This window comes from Otolemur garnettii, unplaced genomic scaffold (genome assembly GCF_000181295.1).
Source record: "Otolemur garnettii isolate 467f Iridium unplaced genomic scaffold, OtoGar3 scaffold00049, whole genome shotgun sequence".
NCBI classification, from domain to species: Eukaryota; Metazoa; Chordata; class Mammalia; order Primates; family Galagidae; genus Otolemur; species Otolemur garnettii.
In genome coordinates, this window is record NW_003852444.1 from 6,730,601 (window position 1) to 6,752,241 (window position 21,641).

The 21,641-nt window shown below is 43.7% G+C and overlaps 1 protein-coding gene across 1 annotated transcript in view; it reads left to right on the forward strand.

Moving 5' to 3' along the window:
• Positions 1–21,641, forward strand: part of CREB3L2 (cAMP responsive element binding protein 3 like 2) — a 126,421-nt gene that overhangs the window by 56,865 nt on the left and 47,915 nt on the right. Inside the window, exon 2 of the mRNA XM_012806234.2 lies at positions 20,021–20,237. Within this exon, the coding sequence (XP_012661688.2) occupies positions 20,021–20,237 (217 nt within the window). The remainder of the gene's footprint in view (positions 1–20,020; positions 20,238–21,641) is intronic.

The window sequence follows — 21,641 nt, forward strand, 5'->3', positions numbered from 1 at the left end:
AGGGGTGGGAGGGAGTCACAAATAAATTTTAGCAAGTAGCTGAGCACCATTGTATTATTCCACTGACTGATTATCCCATGATTAACGGAATCCTTAATGGTGCACTTGAGAGGCGTACCCAGACATAGTTCTACTCTGTTGTTTGTAGGGCCTTTGTAATTCCTCCTCACTCCCTCCCCAAACAAACCAAATCCTGACGACAGCACTACTGGAGGAGTGGCTCAGAAGCTTGGGGCAGGGGAGAAAACAGCCCCCTGTGTCTCCGTGGGGGATGATGGTAATAATGCCACCTGACAGTCACAGTGGGGGGGCCTCGACACCTGGGGACTTCCTGATGTGCTGATTTTCCCAGAAAAAGACATAAGTGTGAGTTGATGGTAATCAGACCCAGTGTTTTATCCTTCACAGAAGCCCAGAAACTCTCCATCCTTTCTTTGCCCGGTGCCTGCTTGGTGAGACTAGCTATCCCATTGCAGGACACTGTGCTCCACAGGTGGCCCAGGAACGCCTGACATATCCACCCACGTTTTCACCATCGAAGCTCAAGAAGCACATGGTGGAGTGGAAAGACAGTGGTCTGTGCAGTCAGAGGAAGCGATTTCGATTTCATGATTCCACCCTTTCCTCAGCTGTACAACTCTGGGAAAGCATTTTCTCACTGGTAAAGTGGGGATAATAGTGCCCTAACTCATTTCTATTGTGAAGGTTTAGTAAAATAGTGTATTTGGCCACTTTCCTCATTATACCTCTGATAAGACCTCTATGGACAAGGAGTTTATCAATGGCTTCCTAGAGGAAATCAATGAGTTGTCTTTTTTTTTTTTTTTTGAGACAGAGCCTCAAACTGTCCCCCTGGGTAGAGTGCTGTGGCATCACAGTTCACAGCAACCTACAACTCCCGGGCTCAAGTGAGTCTCCTGCCTCAGCCTCCCAAGTAGCTGGGACTACAGGCATCTGCCACAATGCCTGGCTACTTTTTGGTTGCAGCCGTCATTGTTGTTTTTGGCAGCCCAGGCTGGATTTGAACCCGCCACCTTAGGTGTATGTGGCTGGCGCCTTAGCCACTTGAACTACAGGCGCCAAGCCCAATGAGTTGTCTTGACTGTGACCTTTGTTTCCCAGCAACCAGTGACTCTGCCTGGAGAGAGTCACTCAAGAACACCACTCTCAAATAACCGGTGTGCATCCATGTTGGCATCAGTGAGTGTCTCAGCTAATGTCACTATTTACCTTTCTCAGCTAATGGCACTATTCTTCCTAAACACATTATTTTTCCCTGGTGAGAGATGTGCACACATTCCAGGATAAACATTAGTGAAATATCCCTTAGGCTTTTTTCTCATCTTGATTGGGATGTTGGTAAGTGTTGTATACGTGTTACCTGTTGAATAAAGCTGCGGAAGGGTCTTGCTGAATGTCACAGTCAAATAAATGGGGCATAGGAAGAGGCCAGAGCAATAGCAATGCCCATTTTATTTGTGGAAACAGTGAAATATAGAGAAGTGATTGGCACAGAAGGATCCTGAAACGAGGGAAGGCATTTCTAGGCTTTTAAATTGCTGAAGTGAAGAAATATAAAGATGCCCTTTCTCCTGATAATTTTGAGATTCAATGAGAATATGTAGGTCCTTATAAAATGTTTGTTTGGAGATCCAGCTTACACCTATCAAGGACACAGTTTCCAGCATGTTCTTTTTTAAATTTTTGTGTGAAGTTAGCAGGTGAAGCCCGATTGCTTTCGAGAGGTCATAGGAAACCTTGAAATGGAAATGGCAAGCATGATGGGGTTAGCAGTCGAAATGCTAAGCTCCAGGTCCAAGTAGCTATTCCTTTTTGAACTTTGATAGCTGGTATCTGCTTGAGAGAAAATGTTTGTTTGTGCTGGCTTGGCCTTTGAGATTTCCCTGAACCCGGTGATCTCCAGACCCTGATGTGAGTTCTAGACTTAGCTCTCAACTAAGTAGAGGGATGCCTTTATGTGTACGTGTTTGGGACTTTTTTCCATTCTTGTGTGAATGTCTTATTATATTTCTGATGACTCATATGGTGTGAGTTGGTAACACAGCCGTCTTTATGCAGGAGACAGAGTCACAAAATGGGGTGTTTTCATCCTTGTCACTGAAACTCATTTGAATGGCCAGTTGCCCATTGTTATGCAGGTCACAGAACAAAGAAAGTGCATCTGATGTGCCTTGTGAGTCTAAGACGGTACAGGGATAGGATAGGAACGGTTGGTTTATTTTCATGAGGTTGTTTTTATTAATGTGCTAATAATCACTCTGTGGATTCCATAGGAAGACTTAAACAGGGAATTCTTGTTTCAAGTCCAGAACACCTTCCAATAGCCTAGAGGACCCTCTTAAATACTTACCTTGGCCAAGGTGTGGCAGTATCCTATTCCCTGTTACTTGCGGTGAGTGTCTTCAAGTAAGTAGTCTGGTGGTGAGTGGTCTAGTAGTGAGATGAACTTAGACACTGAAAGTCTAATTAATTTGTTTTATTCCAACTTTACAGGAAAAGGGGATAGAGATGCTACAGGTAGGTATTGGCCCTGACCGTGATGTTTCTCTGGCTGCTAGGGAGCTAGCTCAGGTGCTAGCTGAGAAAAATAGTTTGATCATGAACTGAGTTTTGGCTGAATGAGGTATAAGCCTCAATGATGAATGAGTGAGCATGTCTGGGGCAGTCATAGCAGGCCTTGAGCTGTAAGACAGCATGTCTGCATCTCCAGAATTTGGCACCTTGTGAGTTCTTTATGTAGCTTGGCTGGACTGAAGCCAGAGTGGTAAGAGAGCAAAGGTAGGACACAAGAGGAGAGGCCTAAAGACAGTGAATGAAGCAGAAGCGTGGTCTTGCAAGGTCCCTGGCGTTAGCCTAGAAGAGGAACTGCTGAGGTCAGGTAGGGAAGTACCTTGTTCATCCAGGGAGGCAGAAACAGAGGAGCTAGGGGAGCTGCAGAGTGTAAGGACCCGAGACTCCAGGGCCAGGCAAGGAGCTAACTGCTGTGGACGCCGGTGGGGCCAGAGGGAAACTGGCACCGCTGTAACCTCCTGCAGAGGTTGGCAGGGGGAGGAAGTGGTCGTGGAGATGAATATTCCCAGAGTCACACTAGCCAAGCCAGGCTGTGACTAGTCTTAAGTTAGAGCAAGAAAAATGTGTGTACTTTGTGAATTTCAAAAATTCCTTCTCTTTTACTCCTCTCAGTTTTCTTGTAAAAGTTTCTTAAAAAAAAAATTCAACTTTGTCTTGGCTAGCCCACCAGGAAAAAAAAAAATAAAGATTTATCTAAACTTCGGCCAGGGTAGGACAACTGATCTATGGTCCAGGAGGCCAGACAGGAAGTCACAGCTGCCATCTTAAACTGGCTTCTCCGAGGGCGTGAGCGGAGGAGCAGGGCGGGAGGCAGGGGCCAGGTTCCAGATCCAGGGCTGGAGAGGCTCCACCAATTCTGGGGGTGGGGGGCAAGGGCAGGGCCATACTCTGCCTTGTGAAGCTGACTGAAGGGCTCTGGGATGCTCCACCTCTCACGTTTGTCTTTAGAATTCATTTCTTCTTTAGGTAAACATCCTCGGACAGTTGACAGACAGGAGAGAAAGTGCAGGGGAGGGAGTGGCTGGACATGGGGCCAGGCAGTGGGTACATTAGTTTTCTGTCACTACATGTGTTAACCAGCTCAGGTTGCAATAACAAAATACTATAGACGAGGCAGCTTAAAGAATGGAAATTTATTTCTCCCCGTTCTGGAGGTGGGGAAGCCTGAGACCAGGGTGCCAGCATCGACGAGTTCTGGGGAGGGTTCTCTCCCTGGTTTGCACATGTGCGCTTACCTATAGGTGACCCAACTTGTCAGACAAAGGCCCAGTTCTCCTAAGTCCTACTTGCTCTCAACAGGAGGGGCAAAATTAGGAAATTTCTATCCATGCAACATTTAAAGTATCAGAGGCGGGAATAATGCTGTGATCTGGGATATTATTGCCCTGCAAAGTGGTCTGTCTTTGAAGCTTGGGTCTGTCAGTGGCTTATTTTTTTAAAACAAACACACAAATAGAAAGTCCATCTTCTGGGTAGAAAATGTTGTCTCTTGTCAGTTGTCCTCGTCGTTCTTTGTTCCCTGAGGTATATTTAAACCAGATCCCATCCAATTTGATTAAATGGAGTCTGTTTTTAAAAAAACAAACGCTCCCCTCCCCTCATTATAAATTATAGTGTTTCATTGTAGAAAATATAGATAAGAATTAAAAAAAAACACCTGTTATACTGTGAAAAAGTGTATATATTGTATGTATATAAGGCTGTCCGGAAAGTATCCAACCATGCAACATGGAAAAATACACATGTGTGGTTGGATACTTTCCAGACAGCCCTCATGTATATCCATATAGCTATAAAATTCCATATTCTAGCATGTATACATAATTTTCTACTTTATAATTAAAAGTTACAGATTGTAAATTTGTAAGAAATATACACATACATTAATATATAGCAAAATAAATAATGACAGTTATAAATTAGAGAATATAGTTTTTGCAACATAATTTTTTCTTTAGAGATATATTGTGGACATTCTTATATATTAACAAATAGCTTTCTACAATGGCAGTTTCAACAGCTACTTGGAAGTGCGTTATTTTACTCTTCCATGTGTTACTTACAATTTCACGTAGCTCAGTGATGGAGGTGCTGAGCTGTTCTTCACGATTGGGATCCTGTGGTCTTCAGCCAGTGCGTTGACGTATATTAATGAACACTGATACGGTGCTGGCTGCTTGCAGAGGCCAAACTTGTGCTTTAGGTTTACTTTTTCCCTGGTCAGTTCCCAAGGCTACATGCAGAATTTTAAATACCTCTTTTGTGAGCTGGAAGTCCCAATAAACAAACCACTTTGTTGAGACTGGGAGTATTAGCACTGGCACGATTTCCTAATTTCACAGCGCGTTGCAGACATCACGAGGCAGCGTGGTGGTCCAGCTGCACCTTAGTTCTACACACAGACTCTGTGTGCAGCTTTGTGAATTGCTGTTTTTCTTTCCCTTTCCTTCTAACTGGGCTGCTGGTAGCGAAAATCCGTTAAAACAAAGGTGAGCAAAGGATCAGTGTAAAGCCCAAACTTGAAAAGTTTGGTTAGAAGTTTAACCTATTAGAAGATTGAGCTTTGCAAATGCGAAGACTGTTAGGATTAATGGGCAGTGGGGCCTGGATATTGATGGGTGGTTAGGAAGTGGTCTCTCCCTTGGCAGAGACAGTCATCAAGATATTTTTGGACACAGTACTGAATTTCATGTGAATAAGAAAAATAGACCCACGGAACCCCCCTCCCACCAAATTATTCTAACAACGTATCTATCCCTTGTCATCCAGCAGAGTCTACATTTTGAAAGCACTTTTCTGATTTTTGTAGTTGTGATCATGATAGGAAGGGGGCTGCAACGAGCATTTAGTGCCCAGGGGCCCTGGAATGTGTAGGGCAACCCTGTGAAGGAAAAGTCATCTTACCCACAGCAGGAACACTGTCTGGGGGAGCACCTCCAGCCATTTCAGAACTTCTTGGTTTCTTCTAAGGAATGGAGCAGAAAACACGAGATGATAGCCCTGAGTTTTTCTAGGGCTGAGGCTTCCTAGAAATTGCTAGTCCCATTTTTCATAGAGGTTCTGGTAGCTCAGGCTAGGAGGATCTTGGTCCATGGTGAGGGATTTGGGTCAGGGGAAGGGAGGTCAGCACTTTTGGAGTCTGATCTTTCTCTCCATCTATCCTTGTTCTGTGCAAGTTGAGTCATTTTTTCTGATAATAGCCTGTCTGGTTGTTTGTCTCAAGGACCAGCTGTTGAGAGGGTGGAAATCATCCAGTACTGCCCAGCTGTGAGCTCAGCCATCCTCAGGGGAATAAATTCATTGCCAAAAGAGTCTCAGAAAAGGCCAAGGAGGGGGAGTTGTGGGGAACATTGACTCAGGCTTAAAATTTGTTTTCAGGCTGTTTTATTCCCTTAGGTGTGAGTGGAAGCAGGGGCCACCTACATCACATCTGGTCTCAGAGTGTCAGAGCTGCAGGGGGCCTGGGAGACCATCTGGGCACACTCTTTTATTTTAAATTCTGAGAAAAGAGGCCCAGAGAGGTTGGGTGACTTGCCTGAGGTCACAGAATCAGGTAGTGACACAGCTGGGTCTAAAACCCAAACCTGTTCTTTCCACACAAAGCATTCTTTCTACTATATCGGCAGTGACTCCTATGACTTCTTACATTATTTACTAATGAAGCTTTGCTGACTTATTTTCCAAAATGACCTCCTGTCCCCTGCACCAGTGGATTGCATCATTATTACAGGCAAATTTTATATACTTTCTGAGACCATTGGCTTGATGGGTAACAGAAAAGAATCTTTTATGACCAGAAGGCAAACGCTTCCCACTCGTGATGCAGTAAGCAGCTATCCACCTCTGTTCTATCATGAAAACAATTCAGAAGCCTTGCTCTACATTTTCTTCTGGGAGAAAAATACTCAATTAAGCTGTTTGGTAACACGTTTTAGCATATGGTTGTCGTGTGTGTTTTCCAATGGTGCCCTGCCGAGTATTTCTGTTGCTTGTTCTCATAACAACCTGCTGAGATCACTAGATTCCATTTATGGTCTTTCTTAGAAAGAGAATATTTTATGGCTTCTTTTTTCTCCTTCCTTAAACATTGAACTCTACCAAGGTCTAGCCCAGAGGAGTGGCAGGACTGTGTCCAGATGACGGAAGATCTGCCTGAGGGCAAAGGTGCTCCAGACATACCTTTAGGAGTACCTGGACCCACTTCCAGAGAAAGCTTTGGGAGCCTGAAGATATCATCTATGGAAAAGATTTGGCTGGCTAGTGCTTAGAATTAGGGTAGAGAATATTTAAGCATATGCAGGACATTTTCTCCACCAAATGGCTCTGTTTTACTTCCTTCCTGTTGGTGCTCTGTGATGGACTCTGAGGTGCCCAGTGAGTAATGATCTCATTCTTCCCGCTGGTTTACTTTGGTTGTCTTAAAGCCGCCAAAGCAGAACTTGGCATTATTCATTCAGTTTAGCTCTAGCTAGTTCCTTCATAAAAGTTGGGGTGAGAGGTTTGCATAGAGATTATAATTATTGGTTAGAACAAAAGTTCACTGATGGAAGAAACGTATCATCAAAGTGTTGTTGAATGATCAAGGAATCACAGGGCACATGAGAGATGCTTTGAGACTGGAGATAGGGACCTGGTTTTCAGAAAGGGAAAAGGAAGATTTGTCAATTATGAATTAATGAACTGAACATTGTGCCCCTTAGTAAGCAAATGGGCAACCTGGAATCTAGTGTGAGTTCACTAAGAAAAAATGGTCTTCACTGAGCCTCATCATTTTGTAGAGTGCTGACAGACTGACAGGCCAGAGAAAGGCTTAATCCTTTGCCCCAGTTTCAGCAAGGCATGTAACACAAACAATAAAATAGATAATACTTAGTAAGTTCTTATTATGTAAAAGGAATGATTCTAAGTGAGTAGAGAAACATCAAATTCTGTTCTCAACCTTCCTAATGCTGTGATGTATTTTCACTGTTACAAAGGGGTCACGACCCACAGGTTGAGAACCGCTGTTTTAGGGGATTATGGTAGTGGTTAATGTAGACTAAATTCAACTTCTTCATTAAAATGATGACACTTGCTTTTCCAGTTTCCCTCATGCCTAGAGATACGATGAGTTAATGGCTTGCCTGGACGCTGGCTGTGTCGAGTGACAGAAGAGTCAACAGGTGGCTCTTCACTTCCAGCTTTTTCTGGATGTCCTGTCCCAAGCAGGCTCTTGCCTTTTGGGTTCTAGTAGCATTTGGAAATACACAGGAGGGTTCATCCTCTTAGCTGGTTGAGTTTCATGAGAGGAAGGAATGTTTAGGAGCAAACGGCTGATGGCTGCTTTCGGTAACTGCTCACTGGCTCCCCACGATGGAGGAAAAACCCACGTGGGTAACTGTGCAGGAGTTATTCATGTTCATAGCCCATCCGTGGCTTTCTCAGCCAATTTTCACTTACCATAAAACCATATTAGATCCAGATTAAACTATTGATGAATTCATTTTACTTTCACTACAATTTTGAAAGGCAGATTGTATTGCTAATTTTCAAATGGGGCAGACAGCATGCAGGATTTGACTAAGGTTACTTCTAAGGATTACAGAGCTGATTTAGAATATATGTCTTCTGACTCACAAGTCTAGTACCTAAAACCCATTAGAGGCAATGGCTACCAGCCCTTGGTATGTGTCAGCATGCTGAATTCCAGAGAGGTGGGGCATGCGCGCGAGGTCTGACAGAGGAAGAGCTGAGTGGCCAGAAGCCAGAACCTGCCTTGCTCTCCCAGCTTGGTGACCTCTGAAATTGCTGTTGCTCTTACCTGGGGGCAAAGGGGCACCTCCTGGCAGTGAGTCACTCCCTGTGCATTTAAACATGACAGGTAGTGCTTTGTACTGCCTCTGAGGCACTTGCCTTGTCCCCAGTGTGGCCCTCTAGGGATGAGATTATCTCAGTAATGCTTATGACATATTTGGCTCATAAATAAAATATGGGTTTCCAGGAAGCCTGCACGCCATTTGTTTTTGTCCTGCAAACTTCATGATGCCTTAAATGTTTCACACTCAATGTCTTTGGCGTCGGATCTTGACATAGAGGCGGGATTCTGCCCAATGCATGTCCTCGTCAGAGAATTGCATGGGATTAGTCTGTGGGACCCTCTAAAGTCACCTGCTCGTCATGCTTGCTTATGTTTAGCCACTGTGTCTCTTGTTACAGAGGCTGTAGTGTCAGAGGTCATCCCTCAACTCTTTGATGTCACGTGCCACTCTGGATCTCAATTTTCTCAAATTAGAATGACCAGGTCAACTCAGATGATTTCCACCGTTTTTCCAGTTTTACTAGTTCTAGGATTTGGGGCCTGCTGTCATAATCCAAGATTTTTCTGGAGTGGCAAAATACTAGGTTTTGTTCTTTTACGGCAGAACCCAAGCGAATAGAAACGATGACTACGTCAGCTTGTGCCTTCACTGCAGGATGTGAGGAAAGGCCCTAGGTGTTCCCTGGTGGGGGAAGGACCGAAATGTTGACAATGGAAACTGTGTGCTAAGGAGAGGAAATGGGGGTGTTTTCTGTTTAAGAGAGTGCAAAGAACCAGAGAGGAGAGGCTCATGGCTACAGAGAGGACAGGAGATACAATCAGGAGAGTCTGACAAAAAGAAAAAACAAACCTCCAAATGTATCTATATAGTGAGAATGGAAAATGGTTGAAAACTGAAAATGGAAGGATAAAAGACAGAGGGCGGGGTGTCAACAAGGAATAAAGCACCAGTCAGGAAGACTGTAGAGAATTTAACTGGGGGAATAAGAAATTTAAATCTATTTTTACTCTAACTGTGGAGAATTTGGACTTAAATTGGGTTATGTGGGAGGCTTTTAAGTGTGGGAGGGTTAAAAGCAAATGTTTCCTTGGCCTTGACATGTGGGATAGACGAGGCAGAAAGTCCTGCTGGGTCATCAGGGTTCCTGTTGGAGAGTGTGGCGGTATCGTGTGGAGCTCTAGTCTGGATTTGGGGATAAAAGTGGAGAAATGGGGGAGGGAAGCATTGGCCTTGGAGTTGGCTGTGGCTCTCAGCAGCCCGGTCTCCTCAGTTCTCCACCCTGAGTGGAGCGCTCAGAACACCAGGGTCTGTTACTGCCTCGCCCTGCCCCAGTGGCTGGCCCACCCCTGATTTTGACAGGCTCTTATTTGTTGCTGAGATGCAGCTAGCTGGCGTGGTATAAGGAAGAGGCAAGAGAAGGACTGGGGGGATGGTTTGAGGTTTTGGAAACAAATCAAAGAGACTCCTCCATCTGATATAGATATTTCTGGAACAGCTCTGTCTGCTCTAAAAGGATCGATCCTGGCGATTTCCTCTACTGAGACCTGGATGAGGAGATTGCTCTGCTCTCAGGCCCAAGTTAAAATTATAACTTTTGGCTTGGCGCCTGTGGCTCAAGTGGCTAAGGCGCCAGCCACATTCACCTAAGGTGGCAGGTTCAAATCCAGCCCGGGCCGCAACAATGATGGCTGCAACCAAAAAAAAAAAAAAAAAAAATGGCCAGGCGTTGTGGCGGGCGCCTGTGGTCCCAGCTACTTGGGAGGCAGAGGCAGGAGACTCGCTTGAGCCCAGGAGTTGGAGGTTGGTGTGAGCTGTGATGCCATAGCACTCTACCCAGGAGGACAGCTTGAGGCTCTGTCTCAAAAAAATAAATAAATAAAAAATTAAAAAAAAATAAAATTACAACTTTTTATTTTTCAACAATTAGGAATCTGAGATCTGAGGTCTGTGTGTCAGTGGACTGGGAGGCAGCAGGGGCTGTGCTCAAAGTGTTGAGGAAGGAGAGTGGGCAGCAGGGTCCTGCTCTGCTCCACACTGCTCCCCCAGCTCCACCCTGGGGATGACACTCAGTTTGCAGAGATCAGATACGGGAATGGCCTGGACTTATCTGGTCATATGTAAAGCTCTGGGCATTGAACATGGAAGGTGGTATTATGTTTTCTTAGTATTACTTTTATTCTTGTGGGTGTGCATTAGATACCCTTGGGTTGTAGAAAGAAAGATCCTACCAGGAATGTATTTTGGGAACATTTGCTTTTATATATGAAAACAGACTTAGCAGTAGGCAGGCTGGATTTGTTTTGTGCTTGCTGACTCCGAGTCTCTCCTTTGCCAGTAGGAGCCACCTGTGAGGAATTTATTCCTTAATCTTGTTAACTCATTATCTATATTATGGGTGCACGTTCTTGAAATGAAACATCACATTCTAAGAACGGTCATAGGCCATTTGGATTTGGATTGGATTTGGGGAAAATGCAATGTTTCTTGTTTTAATGATGAAAATTGTGTTGCTTGAAATGAATTAGTGTTAGGGCATGAGCTTGAAGCAAATATCACATGTAAAAAATTCGCATTTTATTTGCATGATAAATAAATCAGAGGTGACTTTTAAAAATAGACTTTATTTTTTATTTTTTTGGCCGGGGCTGGGTTTGAACCTGCCACCTCCAGTATATGGGGCCAGCGCCCTATTCCTTTGAGCCACAGGTGCTACCTGACTTTATTTTTTTTTTTTTTAGAGCAGGTTGTGGTTCACAGAGAGGGTGAACAGCAAAGATTTCCCATATAACCCCTGGTCCTGTATTTTCATGGCCTTCTCCATTGTCAGCATCTCCCATCAGAGGGGTCTGTTTGTTACAGGTGCTGAACCTGCACTGACACGTCATTGTCACTCAGAGCCTGTAGTCACATTAGGGTTCCCTCTGCGTGTTGGACATTCTCTAGGTTTGGACACATGTCTAATCACATGTACCCATTTCAGTGGCACACAGAGTGGTTTTACTGCCTTAGAAATCCTCTGTGTCCTGCCTGTTCATCTCTCCTTCCCCAGGGTGACTCTCTTTACAAAACCTCAAATATACCCTAACAATGAATCTATAATAGGATTCCTTTATATAGCATCCTTTATGCCTTTATAATTTGATTAATCTGTTTCACATACTTCTTTTTATTTGAGAAAAGAGTATATCTGGCTATTACCAATCAAACATTTGTTTTGTAATACGGCCCTTTAAGAAGGATTCCTGTTGTGACTTGTGAAATTTCAGTAAATCAAATATTACTTCAAAACAATCCCCCCAAACAATTCCCCAAGCTCCCAATCTTCTGGTATAATACAGAGATCCAAGGTTTAGCCTCTATTTTTTTATTTATTATATACAATATGTAATGTACCTACATTTTTGTGCCAGAAGAGAATTGGGTACCTTTGATATTTCACTGAATTGGGGTTTGACTTTGGAGCCATTTTTCTTCTTGTGGCTCTGACAAGGTCACCTTTGGCATCTGGCCCTTTGCTGTGTGTTGTGTTCAGTGTCCTTATGTAAGAGCCACTCAGGTCTAAGGTGCTCTGCCCTTGAAGGTGGCTCCCCGGGGAGCTGGCCCCTTCTCTTCCCTGCAAGAGGAGAAGGGAGAGTGCCCAGCAGACGCCCAGAGCCCAGCGCAGCTCCTCCCTTCATGAGCTATAGAGACTGACCGTGTATTTGCTGGAGGGGAAGCTTGATTTCTGAGGTGAATTTGAGGTGTGTGTCCTTCAAATTATTTCTTGTGGGGTTGTCAGATTGCCTTTTCCATACAGCCTCCTCTGTGGCTCCAGTCTCTGGGCCATCCTGTGCTCTAGGCAAGGGTTCTAGCCCTGGTTTTAAAGTACAGAGTCTTCTTTCTCTGCCTGCCTGGGTCAGCCAGAGGCAGCAGAAGCACTCGGTTTCCCAGTGGGCAGGACTGGAGAATAGGAGGTTGGCCTGATGCTTGCTGCCAGCAGCTAGGTTCTGCTTTCTGAGCCTCATCACCTGCTGGGCCACAGCTTGGCTGCCTCTGAGCAGGGGTTACAGTGGCAAATCCAAACAAACCCACGAAGCAGGAGAGGGTGTTTTCCCTCCTCCTTTTCCCAAGTTGAAAAGCCTTTGTAGCTCTATTTTATGTTGCCTACAACATTTTAGAAAATGATAGGGTATTATAGCTGAATAGGTTGTTAGCCATGACCTATAAATATTCGTGTGTTATTACCACTTTCTCTGCTGGTAGTGTTTAACCCGGGGCTGTAGAATCCCCCTCCCATCTGCGGAAAGAATTCAGGGGCGGTGAGCCTCCTGTGTTCGTGTGTATGTGGCTGTGGGCATTTCTTGGGCAGGACAGTCCAGAGCATTCATCACGTTCTCCAAAAGGCCCACAAATCAAACAAAGTGCGACAAACTACAATTCAAGTCTAAAGCACATTCCATCACCCCTCCACACACACACACTCACACACACACAGGGATTTGTGGGTGAGGAAACTGAGTCCTGAAAAGTGGAGTCCCCGTGAAGTGCGGGCTGGATCCAGGTCCTGGGTCCTTACCCGGTCCAGTCCCATACTCTTCCATGAACCTGTACACAGAAGGTACCCTTTTGGCCAACTAGGGGATGATAAAACTGCTTTACACCGTGCTCCATGGTGCTCTGGATGATGGGGTACAATACATACTCTTGGGATGACCCATTTGACAGGGTCATCTGTTTGCAGGTCGGACCTGAGTTCATTGTCCTGCCCACCTCTCTCCCGGCACACCCTTGCTCAGAGCTGCCCACCCTGTCTGATGAACGTGTGAACCTCAGTAAAGAGCATATTAGGAAGACAGCTTAGCAGCTTTATGCAGTGGGTTGTCTGAACTCATGAACCATGAATTCTTCACTATCCTCCCACCTTATTCCCCCTTTCTTCCCCTCTATGACCTCCGATCTTGGGGCGATCATTAGCAGCAGACAGTGGCCTGATTGTACACCACTCCATCCCTGCAAGCTATTTTGACTATTTGTTAGTGACCTGCAAACTCAGTGCTTCAGAGCCAGGATAATTTTAATAAAATAAGTAATTCTTATAAGGATAAGCATTTCTCCTAATTTATCTGATTTGGAAATTTGGATGTACATTTTAAACATTTAATTGTATATTTGTAACTGTTGGGACATTCAACTCTATTTCAGCTTTATCTTGTATTTTGCTAGGATGCTATAGAATGATAGTATCTAAACCTAACAGTAGTTGAAACGTATATGATCTGGACTAGGCCCATCGGAGGATGGGTAGAGAAGCTTACATCTGCGCCATGGAGTTTATAAGGCCTAAGGTAAAATATTTATGTTCATTGGCAATGAAGGGAACACCAGAGAAAAGTGCAAACATGTCAAATTAAGAGATAACTTATTCAAAGGGCTTTAGTTGTGAAACACCAAGTCCAGCTGTGTGTGTGTCTGGAGCGACTTTATAAGAGAAGTATAGTTGTTTTCCCTTAGGTAGTTTCCTGATGGGTAAAGAGGAAAACAAAAAGACATTCTAAGGGGAACAATGTGAGAAGCTGGTGGGGAAGTAGAAAACACCAGCATCTTATTGTTTTAATTATGTTAGTTTTTTGTTTTGTTTTGTTTAATAGAACTTTTTAAAAGATTGCTATGCCAGGGAAGTATTAGGTACGTTACACTCATTGTTTAGTTTAAACCTCACAGCACAGGCTGCTACTATTGTCAACCTCGCTTTACAGAGGTAAGAAACCAAAGTTTGGCGAATGGAAGTATCTTGCTCCGGCTTGCTCAGCTGGGAGTCAGGGTTCTAATTCAAGGCTGTCTGGTTCCAAAGCTATAATGTCATGATGAAACTATTGAAACTATTAGGATTGGATTGAAGGTATTGCATATGAGAATAACAGCAGACAAGACTTTACAGGGTGGTTGGAGGATATTAAATGCTGGGTCTTTAGAGAATAGGGAGACAAGAAATTGACACAGATTCTTAAAGGAGGTTGCCAAGTGTCTTCACTGATTTGGACGAAGGACATTCTGTTGTGAGGGAGGGGTTTGAACCGGCTGGGAGGTTTTTTCCAGCCCAGAGATTCTGGGATGTTCCTCTGAACTCTTTGGCAGAAACATGCATTATAATAGGGCAAATGAGTATCTTCATTAATTTTTTTTAATTTCAAATTAATAGAAGGGTATACACGATTAGTTTACATTGTTGTTGCGTTTGTTAGGAAAAGTCTGAGTTGCATTTGAGTTCTTCATCCTGGAGGTGTGCCATGCACCCCTACATGGTACCCGTTAGGTGGGAGCTTATGAACCCTCCCCCCCCTATCCTTTTGCTCCCTTCTAGAATTTAGTTGTGCTTTTCCTCTCATGTGGGCCTGTTGTAGTGTCTCCATCCTTACTGCTGACGTGCCACAGAAAGTGATACCTGGAAGCCTTTCCATCTAACAGTCTCTGGCGTGTTTCCATAGTTTTGATGCACAGTGGACGATGATCTGTGAGTCTGTTTGTCTAGCTTCAGAGTCTGACTCACACGAGGCAGCGTGCTGTAGTAGCAAGTGCACAGGATTTGAAGCCAGCTGGACTTGGGATAGAATCTCAATTTCACTTTTCATCAGCTGTGCCACTCTGGGCATAGTACTTCACTGTCCTGAGCTCCAGTTTTCTCATCTATGCATGGATGTATCGCTTTTACAGGAGTGCACCCAGCTTATTTTCCAAAAATCAGATATGCCCATCAGACCGTCCTAGCCCCCAGTGCTATCAGCAGCATCGTCCATCTCATCATCATCATGGTTTCATGCTTGTTAGACCCTTTCTGTGCAGGTGAATGGTGAGACTCAAATACCTCTTTCCTGGGTGAAACAATGTGGAGAAAGTCCAGTCAATTTGAAATGAGGACCTTAGTTCAAGTTCTCTGAGTAGGTGACAGAGATCTCAGACAGTGTGTTTAAATCCAACTTCACGGGATTGTTGTGAGAGTTAAGCAAGGAGAAGTCTATGAAAATACTTTGTAAGCTTATAAAGCTTGATTAAAACATTAGGCAGAATGGTAAAATGTTATGTCATTGTCTTGGAAAGAAGTAAACTAAAATTCCCTCACCCTTAGTTCACAGGAGTCGTCCTTTGCTAAAGTGTCTGCAGGATCCAGAAAGGCTCCCATTTGGAGGCTCCCTTTGCTCCTTTCTCTGGTTTTTGGCCTCCGGGACCATAATGTCCCTTTGTAATTGGCTGGCATTAATGATGGGCCCATTCTGGCATGATCCCCGCATCAGCGGCAGAATGTTGACCTGTCTACTGAGCCCTGGAACCCACAGCTGCCAAGTAGAGCCAGATGGAACTAATTTGCTGGGCTGACTCACAGCATCTGGCTGGGCCTAGTTGGGCCTATCTTTTCCATCAAAAACATCTCCCCAAACCTCAGTGCTCTCCATTTTGTAAGTTCCTAGGTGTGAGTGGGTGGTTAGGCACAGTTAGGCTTCTGAGGAGCACCCTTTTCCAGAAGGAAAGTTATGTATGATAATGCACTCGATAACAGCGGTGAATTCTGCCAAACTGCCTATCATTAGGGTTACATTGTTTGGTAACATGATAATTACTATATAATCCGAAGTAGAGGGAGTTCGTGGAAGTCTAGCAGTGCTGGAGAGTTTATTATTGCTTATCCAGGGGATGTTCACGAAAACATTCATTAGTGCTGCTCAGGAGAAAGAAAACAGGGTGTCAGCAGAGTAGGCCAACCTGGACAACCTCCATGGGAAAGCCCAGGCCGTCACCGAGAGAGAGGCTGGCCGCTGGGAGAGTGGGATTCACCAGCCTCAGCGAGCCGGCACGGCGGGCCAGGGTTGGCTTTGTGATTCACAACAGAATTGTGGCTTGGAAGCGCCGGGACCGTGAGCTTAACTCTTACATGTACATTTTATATTTCAGGTTATTTCTCTTTTTCTTACCTTAATTTTGGTCTTGAAAAGAACTCTGTCAAATAGTTGCAAAATAACACCATCAGGCAACCAGTAAATTTGTCCTTGGGGAGCTACTTTGGGAGTCAGGCGCTGACTTTGGGTTATTGTAAAATCTGGAAATCTGTTCTAATCTTAGCCTTGCCCTTGTTCCATTCCTTGCTACTGAGGATGGTCTGTGGACCAGCAGCATTACCTGGGAGCTGGTTAGAAATGCAGAATCTCAGGCCCCATGTAGATCTGTGAACCAGAATCTGTATCTTTAAATTCCCAGGTAATTTCACATGCACATAAAAGGTTGAGAAGCACTGGCCTGTATTAAGCTCTGGGAAAACATGAGTTTTGCTTTTTTTTGTTCATTTTCTTATTTATTATTTTTTTTTATCCCCAGTGGCCAATCTAAAGTTTAGCCTATAGTATCTGGAAAATCCTTGAATCTTTCTCTGACCTTAGGCATGTCTGAACTTCTAGGAACTTCGTAAACTTCTAGGGCCTTAACTGGTGGTTAGGGAGAGAGATGGTGAGTGGAAAGAGAGGCAGCCTTCAGGGATGGAGAATCACAGCTGGCGCTGGTGGTTTTAATGGGTGATTTGGACTTACTGAGTCCTGTTCTACAACTACCTTAGTCTCTGAGGATAGGGCATAGAATTTGTATACCTTTTAAAAGCGCCCTTCAAGTTAAAGAGTGTTTATTACAATATATTGATAGCACATAATAAAAAAAAGCCCTTAAAATTGCCTCAAGAGAAAATGGATCAATACAGTAGAATACAATTCAGATGTTTAAATCAATGAAATAAAGCTACATGTATAAACATGAATAAGTCTAAATTTTTTTTTGTAAAAGAAGGTGGCAGCAGGATGTACGAGGTATGGTACCATTTATTGAAGGTTTTAAAGAATCATATTTAGAATGGAAACACGTACCTAAAGTAAAAGAATAAAGACCTGGATGGGAACGATAAATGCCAGATTCTGGCCAGTGGTTAACTTGGAGAGGGATGAAGGGAAGGGATGGGAGCCCCAACACACCTTCCTGTTTCCTTGCTTAACAAAAGGAAGACAGCAAAGGCTGCGGCAGCAACTGTGTGAAAGTACAATTTTAAATGACTACATACATAATCATTTAGATATTCATATGGATATCATGTATCTATACCTATACCTATAGCTATATCTTTATCAATAGATCTTTATCTGCAGTCTGGAAAGTATCTGGCCATGTAATATAAAAAATAGAGACATACATGGCCAGACACTTTCCAGACAGCTCATATATATATACATATGTGTGTGTGTGCATGTGTGTGTGTACACACATACATATCTGAGGTCTGACCATTGAGTTTGTGAACTAATCCTCGGAAAAGTGTTACATACCTCATTGCTGAATATCACTGTGGTCCCCTCCAAACTACTCCTCTTAGGAAGCTATGCACTGATGCCAGTGCCTCGTCTACCCTTGAAACCAATTTTGGAACTCTTTTACTGAAAAGGAACCCAGAGCTATCACTGTACGAGGTATAACAATTAAGTTTGCCACTGTGCACTTATGTTGGCAGTACTGTACAAACAGCTCAGTTACATTTCATAACCTTGGTATATCAGGGTCTCACAGCTGTGTTCTTGTTGACTTGTGGTGGTATCTTGCTGAGTGGTGTTTATTATTGTTCTTGTGTGTTTTTGTATGCTGTACAATGACAGCTCTGATGGCCATTCTAGAAAAAGTACCAAAATTGCTTTGAAGGGTGGGCTAGGTACTGGCATAGGTCCATAGCTTCCCAAGGGGAGTACTTCAAAGGTGACCATAGTGATAGTCAGTGATGAGGTATGTACGTTTTCCAGGATGAGTTCTCAAACTCATCAGATCTTGTGTGTGTAAGCGTGTGTATACTTTTTCTGAATGCTTAAACTATTTCATTATGAAAAGACTAACATAAAACTGTGTTACTGATGCAGGCATTTGGCATGTGGGGTTTATTATTTTAGTTACTCTTAAGGAGCTTCTAGTTCTAAATGTGTTTGAGCTCGAAGAACTTCCTCCCAAACACCGTCTCTTGTTCTCATAGACAAGCATGCTATCAGGATGGGTCTGAGGCCAGGAGCTTTCTGGCATTTTCTCCTGATGACATAGAACCATGTCCCGTGCTTGCCATATCAGCACATCCCCTGGTTCTGACTCTTGAGGTGCACAGCCTGTCGTCTGCTTCTCTCATAGCATCCAACTACCCTAATCTTAGAGCTTTAGCTCTAGAGGCACCTTTCCTTCTGCCTCCATTTTCATAAAGTCCAGTGGTAGCACTTAGATATCCATGTGAATATCAAGAATTTTCATTGCCCTGCCTTCAAACCTCACCGTTTGCAGTCTCTTACTGCTATACCTGCTTTGTTAACTTCCTTTCTATACTACAAGCATCCTCAAGTTTAAGCAATAAAATGATACCTGTTGGTCTATGTGACTCAAGTAAAGGAGCATTTAAGGAAGCAGAAGTGGTTCTAATAGCGGTACCAAAGTGGAGTTTTAAATTTCATTTTATTATTGTATCTAATAATAACAGTAATTCTAAACCAGGGGTGATTTTGCCCCCTTAGGGACATTTGGTAGTGTCTGGAGACATTTTTGTTTTCACAACTGGGAAGAGCTGTTGGTGTCCAGTGGGTGGAGACCCAGCATGCTGCTAATGTTCTATAATGTACAGAATCATTCCCTCACCCATCCACATCCTTTGCTTCACAAAGAATCATCCAGTCCAAAATATCAACGATGCCAAGGCTGAGAAACCGTTCCATGCAGATCTTCAGACCTGGAATATACTCCTATTAGTAGGGAAGGTATTGTAGACGGGGCTGCAGTTCCTTCAGAGAGGGAAAGTGTAACAGGAGATGTAGGAATCCCAGGGAATGTTTCTGCACCATGGCCATAGTGTGGTGGGGGCTGGAAAGGTCATGGTGTTAGAGATTAAGAAAAACCTGGAGAGGAAAAAAGCCCAGGCAGTGGGGAGAATAGAGAGGTTACCTCTACTGCCTTTGAACTTGGCACCCTCCTATTATAGAAGTGCAGTGTAGCCTACTTAAAATATTGCCAATGTAAAACATGTAGGTCATCTTAGTAACGACCCCCAGCAAATCATGCCATCTCCCATCCACACTCATTGGCAAGGTGATTCTGCCATTGCTCTCACTGAGAGATGGAGTCTGTTGTTTCAGGCATGAATCTGGACTGGCTTTGTCACTTGCCTTGCCCAAAAGAATGTGAAGGGAATAATGTTGTATTATTTCTGAGGCCATTCAGCTTTGGTTTTCTCCCTCATGGACCATTTCTGCTAACATGTGAGGAAGCTGGCCTGATTGAGCCTCCCCTGAGAGAGAGGCCCAGATTTAGGGAGCCCAGCTCTGCCCCAGCCAATCTTCCCATGCAATGCGGCTGTGTCAGGGAGCCCATGTGAAATCAGCTCACCAACTCACCAACCCACTGAAGCGGAAGAAATAATAGATGTGGTTATTTTAAGGCACTGAATGTAGGGGGCGGCTTCCTATACTGTCTAGATAACTGGATAGTGCACATTAAGAGACTTCATATAAAGCAGTGGATAGTGTATTTGCCTTGGGTATTGATATGTGTGTAAATATCAGATCATGCAAAGAGAAACTGAGTTCTCTCCCATTTGTTTCTTGCAGCACTTCTCAGAACTTCTGGATGAGTTCTCCCAGAATGTCTTGGGTCAGCTCCTGAATGACCCTTTCCTCTCTGAGAAGAGTGTGTCGATGGAGGTGGAGCCATCTCCCACATCCCCAGCGCCTCTCATCCAGGCTGAGCACAGCTACTCCCTGTGCGAGGAACCTCGGGCCCAGTCACCATTGACCCATGTGCCCACCAGTGACAGCTTCAATGACGGTAAACTCAGAGTGGGGAAACACCTCGGATCTTGTTACCTTTGACCCTGAGCTCCTTCAGAGTGTAGAGTATGTTATCATTAGCACCCACTTTAGCCAAATACCAACAGTGTGTAAGGTTTTGTGCTTGGGCAGTGGGGCAATGCAAAGAGGTACAGGGTACATTTGTGTGCACCAGACTGCTCCTGGGACCTTATTCTAACTGAGACATGGTGGCTACTTTCTTTGACCCTGTGGCTTGGGCAGCAAAACAGCCTTTTGCAAATCAATCTGGTCTATCTGACTGATAAGTCCCACTGTCCAGTATGTTCATTGTTTTAAGAGGTCATGTCATTTTTTCTGAGAAAAATTTTTATGATCACTCTTCTCTGTAGAAGCTTCAGGGGAATTCGCTTAACCCACTTCCAGCATATTCCATTGATCCTTGATTCTGAGACCTTTGTGAGCACACCTAGACTTTGTTGTTGGTTATTCTTTCACACCCATTGTCAATGTCACAAGTATGGCATTGATAGAGGTCTAGTTTTTCTTGCTTTAGAGATGTTACCGGCAGTCCCCAGTTACAGATGACCCAACTTCCTTACCAGCTGGTAAGTACAATCCTTCAGTACTTACCAGTGGGCTCCCAAGACTCCCTATAAGCACAATTTATAGTTAAATAATTAAATTAATAATTTGGGAACTAATTCCTTCTGCACATGTAAACAAACTCTCATGGCATACATGGTTTGTTGGCACGGCATCTTTACACTAGCAGTGAGTTTCATTGTTTATATGGTGGCTCACACACAGCATCACTTTTGTCTAACTTTTTGATCCAATTGTGTGAATCTGGGTGGAGGTCCACTGGAGGTCCAGGTGAGCCTGCAGCAAGGAGAAAGGTGATTACAGTGGAAACAAAAGTAGAAATACTTCAGTGTTTGGAGACAGACCAGATGCCATCATTCACTGGGACAGCATTGACTCTCGAAACAAATTAGAAAAGATAAGGTGAGAACAGTGGAATATGTGAAAGGCAATGGAAGTCCAATGGCTCCAATGGAAAGTCCAATGAAGCATCAATTATTGCTAAGTGGCATAGCGAATTGATTATTGAGATGGAAAGGTTATTTTGGATTGGGTTAGAAGATCAAAATAAGTATAGCATTAATATTAGGGTAGAATTTTATAATCTCTGTCTCTTATCTAAACCTTTTACATGCGTTTACTTTTGTGTTCTATTTCTTTGCATTAAAAGGACCCAATAATTTCTGTAAGATTATTACAGTACAGGGGTAGTATTATTATTACAATATTACACTATATTATTATTGCCACATCTGAGCCATTCTAGTATTATTATTACTGTTATTACCATATATGCACTGTTCATCAGTGATCTGAGTTGCGTACAAATCCATCCTAA